The sequence below is a fragment of the Hypanus sabinus genome, chromosome 2, assembly GCF_030144855.1.
Source record: "Hypanus sabinus isolate sHypSab1 chromosome 2, sHypSab1.hap1, whole genome shotgun sequence".
Classification (NCBI taxonomy): Eukaryota; Metazoa; Chordata; class Chondrichthyes; order Myliobatiformes; family Dasyatidae; genus Hypanus; species Hypanus sabinus.
The window spans coordinates 198,201,125-198,210,907 of NC_082707.1; the positions used below are offsets into that span (position 1 = coordinate 198,201,125).

The 9,783-nt window shown below is 42.2% G+C and overlaps 1 protein-coding gene across 1 annotated transcript; it reads left to right on the plus strand.

The window, feature by feature from the left end:
* Positions 1 to 7,500: 7,500 nt before the first annotated feature.
* LOC132405768 (general transcription factor II-I repeat domain-containing protein 2-like) lies at positions 7,501 to 8,901 on the plus strand. Its single transcript, XM_059990782.1, has 2 exons — positions 7,501 to 8,499; positions 8,584 to 8,901. The coding sequence occupies exon 1, from the start codon at positions 7,893 to 7,895 to the stop codon at positions 8,493 to 8,495; it is 603 nt and encodes a 200-aa protein (XP_059846765.1). The 5' UTR covers positions 7,501 to 7,892; the 3' UTR covers positions 8,496 to 8,499; positions 8,584 to 8,901.
* The last annotated feature ends 882 nt before the right edge of the window (positions 8,902 to 9,783 follow it).

Sequence of the window (9,783 nt, forward strand, 5' to 3'; positions counted from 1 at the left end):
CAGAATACAACCTTGAGATGTGTCTTCACACAGGCAGCCGTGAAACAAAGAAAACCATAGAAGCTGATCATAGAAAAATAACAAACCCACAACACACACAAAAAAAGAACGAATCACGCAAACGGCAAAAAAGAGTGAAAAAACACAGAATATAAAACATCCCCTCAGCCCACTTGATGTTTTTCTCCAATCATTCTTTAACTTTACACAAAATCTGATGTGTGCGTGGAATGCATCGCTGGGTGTGGTGGCAATGAAAGATACATTAAGGACATTACGAGACTCTGAGTAGGCAGGTGGATGATAGAATAGTGGAAGGCCATGTGAGAGGGAATTGTTAGATTGATCTTAGAGTAGGTTAAGAAGTCAGCACAGCATTGTGGGCCAAAGGGCCTATTCTGTCGTGTACTGTTCCATGTTTTATGTTCTATATTCTCTACCCCTGCCAAAGTCTTTCCCAGCTCATGTCTCACTACGTGCAATGTCAAACCTGGAGGTCTAGTTCTTCTGGATTCTGTATGCATTTCCTTTATTTTGAGTTCTGACGTGCTAGATTATGGTTAAATGGTGGCAGGGTGGAGGTATGTCTCTACCAAAGGAGGTGTAAGGTGTTCCATTCCTCAGTTAGCCTGCAGGTCACCCTTGGATAAGCTGTAGCCCTTGCTTATTCCCCCTGCCCCACCCCACCACTCAGGGTCATGTGAAGCCATGGGAACAGCTGGTGCACGTCACAAGTCCTGGTTATGTGACCACTGATGCCAGGCAGACAATCTCTGAAGAGTATTGATAATGGCTGAGGGGGTGTGGGGGTCACCCATTTTGGGAGAAAAAAACACTGCCCATAAGAGAGCAATGGCAATTATTTCTGTAGAAAAATTTGCCAAGAGCAATCATGGTCGAAGGCCATGATCGCCCACTTCATATGACACGACACAGAAAGATGATTATTATAGTTAAGTGTCAGCATCAGGTGCTCAATGGTAATATTTTATAACTGATGAGACATTTAGTGTATCCATGAGAAAATTGGAATTAAGGTTGGGGTAATAGCAAAAAGAATGACATAATGGTACAGCCAGTACTGGCATATTGGCAAAACAGAACCTATCAGGTTCATTAGCTTGACATAGAAGCAGAGGTTATTTTGTGGTCAGACAGTGAATAAAATCAAACAAATTAAAGTCAATAATGGGGTTGGAAGCAATGAGTATAGTTGAAAATTGCTATTGTTTTAATAATTAAGGTTTAATTTAATTAGTAAGGTGATGTCTGTCTTAAAATCAATGCTGGGATGTTGCTTTGAGACAGGCATTAGCTACTCGTGACTGCTCAGGACCGATGAAGACTAGAACTGGTTCAAACATGCAAAACCACAAGTCATTGTTCTGCACATTTTAAATAAGGAAAGTGTGATCCCCGGCAGAAAACTTTACAGAAACTACAGTTACTTTTGCAATGGTGGCTCCAAAAAGTTGAATGAAAAGACTTTGGGCATGGTTTTCATGCTCCACAGAATCAACTTGCTCTTCTTCCAAAAAGTTCCATTTCTTCGCCCACCCCCCACAGTTAATGGAGCCTTTAGTCACCTACCAAATATCTCCTTATTGATAAATTCCAAAGCTTCAACATGTTATGCTGCTGCTGATACAATAACAACAGCAACATTGATGTAATGACTACTGTCCAGTGGCCCTGACCAAACCATCATGAAGACTCTGGAGATGCTGGTCCTGGCTCACCTCGTTCACCTCCTATTCATGGTCAGATCAGCCCTTGATACCCTGCACTTTGCCTACCAGAAGCACGTTGGAGTTGACGATGCTGCCATCTACTTGCTAAGCATAACCTATTCCCATTTGGATAAGCACTGTGAGGATCATGCTTTTTGATTTCATAGAACAGAGAACATCGACATCTACAGCACATTACAGGCCCTTCGGCCTACACTGTTGTGCCAGCCATGTAACCTGCTCCAGAAACTGCCCAGAAATTCCCTACTGCATAGCCCTCTAGCTTTTTAAGCTCCATGTACCCATCCAAGAGTCTCTTAAAAGACCCTATTGTATCCACCTCCACCACTGTCGGTGGCAGTGCATTCCACGCACCCAAAACTTACCCCTGACATCCCCAGTGTACTGATATCCAAGCACCTTAAAACTATGCCCCCTCATGTTAGCCATTTCAGCCCTGGGCAAAAGCCACTGGCTAGCCACACGATCAATGCCTCTCATCATCTTATACACCTCTATCAGGTCACCTCTCATTCTCTATCACTCCAAGGAGCAAAGGTCAAGTTCACTCAAGCGCCTTCAATACCACAGAGTTCTCTTTGCTGGGCAAAAATTCTGTTCAAGGCAAGTTGACACTTTCATTGTATCCTGGATAATGGACTACCTGACTGGCTGACCACAGTTTGTGCAGCTTCAGAGCTGTGTATCAGCTATGGTTATAAGCAGCACTGGGGTGCCTTGGCAACTGTATTGGCTCCCTTCCTATTTAACTTGTAAACTTCAGACTTCGGATACAATGCTGAGTTATGTCAACCGCAGAAAATTTCTGATGACTCAGCAATAGTTGGGTGTATAAAAGGACTACAGGAGTATGAACGCAGGGCCCTGGTGGGGGACTTTGTCAAATGGTGCAAGCTGAATCACCTGCTGCTTAGCATCAGTCAGACAAAGGAGAAGGTGATGGACTTTAGGAAGACCAAGCCAGCGTTGATCCAATTACTATTGATGGTGAGGATGTGGGTGTGGTAAGGACCTACAAGTGCCTGGAGGTGTACCTGGATGACAGACTTGAGGCTGTGTACAGGAAGGGTCAGAGTCACTTCTACTTCCGAGGTCCTTTGGAGGGATGTCCATTTAGAACAGAGATAAGGAGAAACTAGTTTAGCCTAAGGATAGCAAATCTGTGGAATTTATTGCCATGACAGATCTGGAGAACAATTTATTGAGTATATTTAAAGCAGAGGTTGATAGGTTCTTGATTAGTCACGATGTCAAAAGTTATAAGGAGAAGGCAGGAGCAGAGGGGTGGGAGCGATATATCAGCCAGACTGACTAGTTCTGTTCCTCTGTTTTATGGTCTTGATCCTGCTATGATCATCTTTCCCCTTCACCCCAGTTTCAATTGTTCAATTTAATGTCAGGGAATGCATATAACATACAACCGTATTACAGCACAAACACTATATCTCCGGGAAGGAAAGAAGCAACCGTTCCTGAGGCCACTCAGTACAAAGAAGTAACCAAGAGGAGCACTTCAAATTTCACACAGTCATCATCTGCGTGACATTGCCCACTCGTGTGGCTTGACTAGTTTGCAGTCTGGGTTGTATTAGAAGTCAAATTACTCTTTGTGTCACTAAAATTGGATATCACATTCATGCCAGGCAGTAAAATTATAGCAGAAGAGTGGCATAAATATATCAATTATTTATTCCGCAGGTCAGAGGACGTTCCACAAGTCCTGGTAACCCAGGGTCGTGTGTCAGTACTACCACTGATCTGAAATGCATTGCTGAATCTATCACAACACCCAAGAGACAGCAGGCGCAGTACAATCGATTATCTTAAAGACTGGTCAGTCCCATACAAATACCGGAAGACACGAGTCTGATATGTTATATTTCTGCCAAGTACCACTAGCGACAACTATATAAAAAAAAACCCTCTACTTTTAAAATAGAGACTGTGACTGACTTTCAGTGACAACTCCTATCACTGTGTTAAAGGACTGTAGATAAAAAGCTGGGGGAGATTATCCAAAGCCACCATGGTCTCATTATTTATTATTCAGCAGCTAACCATTGCACAGATTTATAAATATTTAATTACAGAGCAACTGTAAATGGTTATATCTTCCAGAAGGAAAGGCGAGTGTAATAAAAAAAAAGAGAGAAAGAACGAGATGGAGCCCAGGAAAGAAAAAAGACGAGGGAGATGAAATGACGCTTGCTGATTATGTAGCTACAAGTGGAAAGGTGCGAAGGACACTGCTGAATTGGGTTTTATAATCAGGCTGTGCCAATACCTGAAGAGTAATTCATTTGTACTATTCACTGAGTTTCAAAGCTATTTTCTCCTGCATGGCAGAGAGTGACAGAGGGTGCCCTTGGAGAACAAGCTGAAATGTTTTTAATGAAAGAAGGCCTTGAGCAGCGTGAGATGCCATCCAGTCCCCTTTTGTCTGTCTCAAACTGAAGTTGGCAGGCTCCTTGATTATCAATAATGTATGAGGGAAACAGCATCCCAAAGCCAGTGGAAGGAAAGGAAAGGGATACAGGGCCTCTGATGCCTTGGCCTGAAATCTACCGGAATAGAAGATGATAATTCCTGCATGGAAATTATTCATGACAAGAGTTAAACAATCGCTGCTTATTCCATCGCACAATGCAACACATGCTGAGTCCCAGAAGTAAATTGTGAATATTGGGATAGCAAACTTACTGGATCTCACAAAGGTGAGAGGGAATGGCGAGTGAAAATGGAATGTTGTTGCACAACCACAGTCTTTACATAAGAGGTCAAAGTCAAAGACTGCAGCCTTTAAGCCTTGGTAAATTGTGATACGGTCTCTGTTCTGGCAGAATATTACACAGAACTTGACAGAGCTGTGTGCTTAAACTAGCGACCACAGTTTTTTTTTAAAACATAAAGTCCATTTGTGAGTTAAGATGCCAAATTAAGGATGATGAGGTGGTCAGTCGTCCAGGCATCGAAAAGCCAATCTAACGATCAATCTAATTTCTGCTTTTAGATTGGGCATTTTAAAAACAGGATTGGAAAAATTTGCGGTCCGAGCTGTAAAAGAAAGAAAATCAGCCTCTTACTAGTATAGAATTGCCAATAAGGTGCAATAAAATATTGCATGACATTTGGAATACTTGCCTTTTTGCATCTTATCCATTTTTACAGATTCAATTATTTTTTTCTATTTTACCTTGCATCTGCATAATTCTATTTGTACTAACTATTTGTGTGGGCCGATTAAAAGGTAGGCTTCGTTTTTCAGTCAAGGTTCTAGTGAGGGTTTGTATCCTTGGAGATCACGTTACATCATCCACATTAATTATGGGATACAAAATAAGCAGGCACAACGGCTCCACTGGGTTACAGGTCATGCACACCAAAAACAGATATATTTTTTGTGTTTGCGTACTCATGGAGGTGATGGACTGTGATCCTGGGGAATGGAAATCTTACTCACTTTACACCCAGTGGCAATATCACGCTTTCCCAGTACCAATTAGCTCTGGATTTATGACCACTTTGGTATTGTAGACCGCCTCACTTTCAGCTGTGATTGAAACCCATTATACTTCGGAGGCATCCCAGCCATTAAAAACCAAAGACCTCTATTGTCCTTGTCGGACCTGGATTTAACCCACGTTCCTGAGGTGAAAAGGCTGTGCCGATAAAATTAAACTTCAGCAACCCAAATGGAGTCACACACCATGTGTCAGGCAATTCCTTCTGCTCAGTGTCAGCTAGGCCCAGAGGCAAGTACTTGAGTCAAAATAATAGGTTCAATGCCCACTCCAGATCGGAACACAAAAATCTGCACTCGTGAGCAAAGCTCCAGATTTTTCAAAGCTCAAAGTAAATTTATTATCAAAGTATGTATGTGTCTCCATAAACCACCTGAGATTTATGTTTTTGCAGGCATTCACAGAAGGAAAGAATTGAAGAACTATGCACAAACAAGGACTGACTGACAAACAAGCAATGTTCAAAAGACAAACTACGCCAATCCAGAAAAAAAAAAGTAAAAGATGTCAAACTGTGCAAATATGAAAATAACAAAATAATAATAATAATAGTAAGTAAATAATACTGAGAATGTGAGTTATAGAGTCCTTGAAAGTGAGACTTTAGGTTGTGGAATCTGTTCAGAGATGAGCTGAGTGAAATTATCCACTCCGGTTCAGGAGCACGATGGCTGAAGGGTATTCCTGAACCTAGAGCTGTGGACCTAAGTTTACTGTATCTCCTTCCAAAGACAGCAGTGAGATGAGAGCATGACCTGGATGGTGGCAGTCGCCGATGATAGAATTTGCTTTCCTGAGGCAGTGCTCCTTGTAGATGTGCTCAATTCTGACAAAGGGCTTGGACCAGAATTGTGACATCTGCTTCTCTTTCCACAGTTGCTGTCGTGTTAGAATGGAACAAGAAATTTTGAAGCTCTTTTGCTGTTATAATGCATAAAAGAGCAGCCAATTTGTGCACAGAAATCTCCCACAAAAGTATATATGCCAATGATTAGATCATCTGCTTTTAGTTAGATGAGGAACAGCTACTGGTGTGAATTCAGGATACTGGCCCAATACTTAATCATAATATTTTGCAGAGTCCTTCTTCTCCAGTCCTTTAGCTTTTCCACTTATCACTTTTCAGCTTCTTCCTTCATCCTCTCTCCTCCAACCACCTGACCTCACCTACCACCTTCTAGCTTGCTCGCCTCCCCCTCCCTCCACCTTCTTATTCTGGTTTCTTTCCTCTGACTTTCCATCTTGATGAAGGGTTTTGGCCAAAGATGTTGACTGTTCACCCATTCCATTGATGCCTGATCAGCTGAGTTGCTCCAGAATTTTGTGTGTGTTATTCAGTGCTTAACCATTATTGGTTACATGCTTCAGATGACTAACTTCTTGTTTGTAAGACTTCTGATGTAGTTCCTGTTACTGAGATCATAGTAACAAACCCTACCCCTATAGAGCAGTAAGAAGAGAGCATGGCCCAGATGATGATGGAAGTGAAGTGCTCAAACTTGCCACTCTGGGACAGTGTAAATGAATTCAGTGCTGAAGAAGGATCTCTGCCCAAAATGTCGACTGTTTAGGATGTGGAGATTATCAGGAGATGCTTACTAAGAAAAGAAAGTTGGGCAGACCTTACTAAATGCGTATTGAAACCCGTGACCTTGTCCTGCATCAAGAACGTCTCAGAAATTACATCCAAACTGCTCAAACTCATGACATCACGATCACTTACAAACCAAAGGCGACTTTAAGGCAAGACAAGGTTCCAGTAAAGGCAAATGGCAAAAGTAATACGGTGTACAGGATCACCTGTCAAGACTGCAACAAGAACCATGTTGGCCAGACAGGACGTAAACTTTCAACTCGTTTAAGGGAACACAAACTAATGGTACAAAGACATGATTTATTGTTGCTGATCTCGATACATGAAGACCCAGAAGGACACCAATTTAACTGGGACACCGTGGAGGTTCTGGAGCAGGCATGAGAATTTTGAGAAGCGTGGTTCTCTTCAAATAACTCCGTAATTAAACATCGAAATAGCCGTCATCTACTAACCCTAAAAGCCAAAGAAATGGAAGCCAATAGAGTTCAAAGGTAATCTGAAGGGCTAGCCCGGGGGTCGGCAACCTGCGGCTCCCGAGCCATTTGTGGCTCTTTCACCTCTGTGCTGCGGCTCCCTGTGGCTTTGGGAAATAATTGGTCAGTATTTAATTAAAATGTGTTTTATGTTAGTTTGTTAGCTTTTGAAATGTAATTATGGTGATCTTGTACAACCTAAGTGTAGCGACACATTTCCTGCCACATCCGAAACGGCTCACAATTAGCCAGCATTCCGGCTAAGGGAGATAGCCTACGGGGGTTTGTGAGTACGCGTCTTTTGCAGCATCTGCGTCCATGGGGGCTGGGTTGAGGGAGGCTTAAAAGCAAGGCTGTTTAGTTCGAATAAAGCTATCTTTGACTGCAGTTTACTGACACCGCTACAACGTGTTTTTATCGCTGGCTGTCCAGACGGAAGGTGCTGAAACGCTTTGTCGCGTGTCTGGAAGAAGTGAAAACTTTCCTGGGCAGCAAAGGGCTCACCTTTCCTGAGCTGGAACAGCCAGAGTGGCTGGAAAAGCTACACTTCATGGTAGACATGACAGCGCACCTGAACACGCTGAACACAGCTCTTCAGGGGAAAAGACGTACAGCCCTGCACATGTTGGAGGATGTTTTGGCATTCGAGCGCAAGTTGACAGTGCTTGCCAGAGATTTACAGAAAGGCACTTTGTCTCACTTCCCCAATTTGAGAGAGTTCAAACAAGGTCACGACATGATAATTTCGGAGTATTTACATTCTGCAATCATCGCAATGCAAACATCGTTTGGGAAACGCTTCTGTGAGTTCAGAGAGGAAAAAAACACATTATCCTTCCCGGTCACTCCCTTAAGCATCGATCCTTCCCTTCTGAATACGACTGCATTGGCAGGTGTGAGTCAACCTGATCTTGAGATGGAACTGGCCGACATAGCCGACAAAGACATATGGGTGTCCAAGTTTAGACGCTTGACAGCAGACCTTGAAGATGTTGCCCGTCAGAAGGCCGTTCTTGCTCAGAAACACAAATGGAATGATATTGAAAACCTCACAGATGACAGCTTGCGATCCTGTGTAAAGATGAAGGTGACATCATACAGCCCTGATGTGCAGACGCTGTGCGCTGAGGTCCAGGAGCAGAAATCCCATTAACCAAGTATGATAAATATTTTAATTGCCTATTATTTTACTTATATTCATATTTTTCATTGTTCAGTGAAATAGTCCTTTCATTTTTCAGGATGACAGCTGGCTGACGTTATTTTTGGTTTGCTGCTGGCGGAAAATTTAAGTTCGGCGTTTTTCATAAATACAAGAAGGACTCAAATAGACATTGAATATTTTACTTAAAAGTAACTTCCAACCCAACGTCTTTTTTTCGGAGTTCAAAATGTTTTTGTTGCATGCAGAAATGTAATTTCATTTTCTCTGCAGGAGTTCATCAATTTCATAAATGCAACACATTATAGTTTGTTTATACATAGCATAAAGGCAAAAAAAACGTTGTATGCAGTGTTATTTCATTTTAAATGTCAAACGGGTTTTGCGGCTCCCAGTGTTTTCTTTTCTGTGGGAAACGGGTCCAAGTGGCTCTTTCAGTGGTAAAGGTTGCTGACCCCTGGGCTAGCCAATCTGGATTGAGGCATGTGAATATGGGCTTATATAAATGTGAACATTCCTAGAGAGAAACACCGATAACTGTGCACTGATGATGTCACCTCAACTGGTGATGAAAGATCTGCAAGTTAATTGCCAAATTCTGCAGACACCACAACATCAAAGTCAACTGTATATTCCTTTCCATAGATGCTGCCTGACCTGCTGAATTCCTCCAGCATTTTGTGTGTGTTGCCTTGGCTTTCCAGCAAAAGCAGAATCTCTGTGTTTATAAATGACTCAACATTAAACTCTGCCCCTTCACTTTTGCTCCTGTCTGAAATGGCAATCGACCTTCTATTTCTCTCTCAGCCCAGTTCCTGCTCTATCAAAAGGAGCTTTCAAAATGAAACAACCAAACACTTTCAGCGCCTGACGGAACAGTTTTAAAATGAAGCTGCATCTCTTGGTGTTAACCTGTCGATAAGCGTACACAATGCTCTTAGTATACATAGTACATAGTAGTTCCTGGATGTAGTGTTTTATGTTCAGAGTAGACAGTACTGGCGGCAGGAAACTCTGCAATCATTGAGAAAGCAGTTTGATTCTCTAATCGGTGTGGGTTAAAAATTATGAAATAAGACAAGGTTAATGACCTTCATCATCTTGTGATCTTACATTGAGCAAAGAGCATCTCATGGGAATACCTGTCTGTGGCTTGAATGTAAAGCAGATTCAGAAGAGGGGGAGCTCCCCTGAGAATAGAACTGATATTTGTGCATCACCCACATTAAAAGCATAGATTATCCCGTTGTTTTTGCATTGTGATTTTTCCATTTGTACA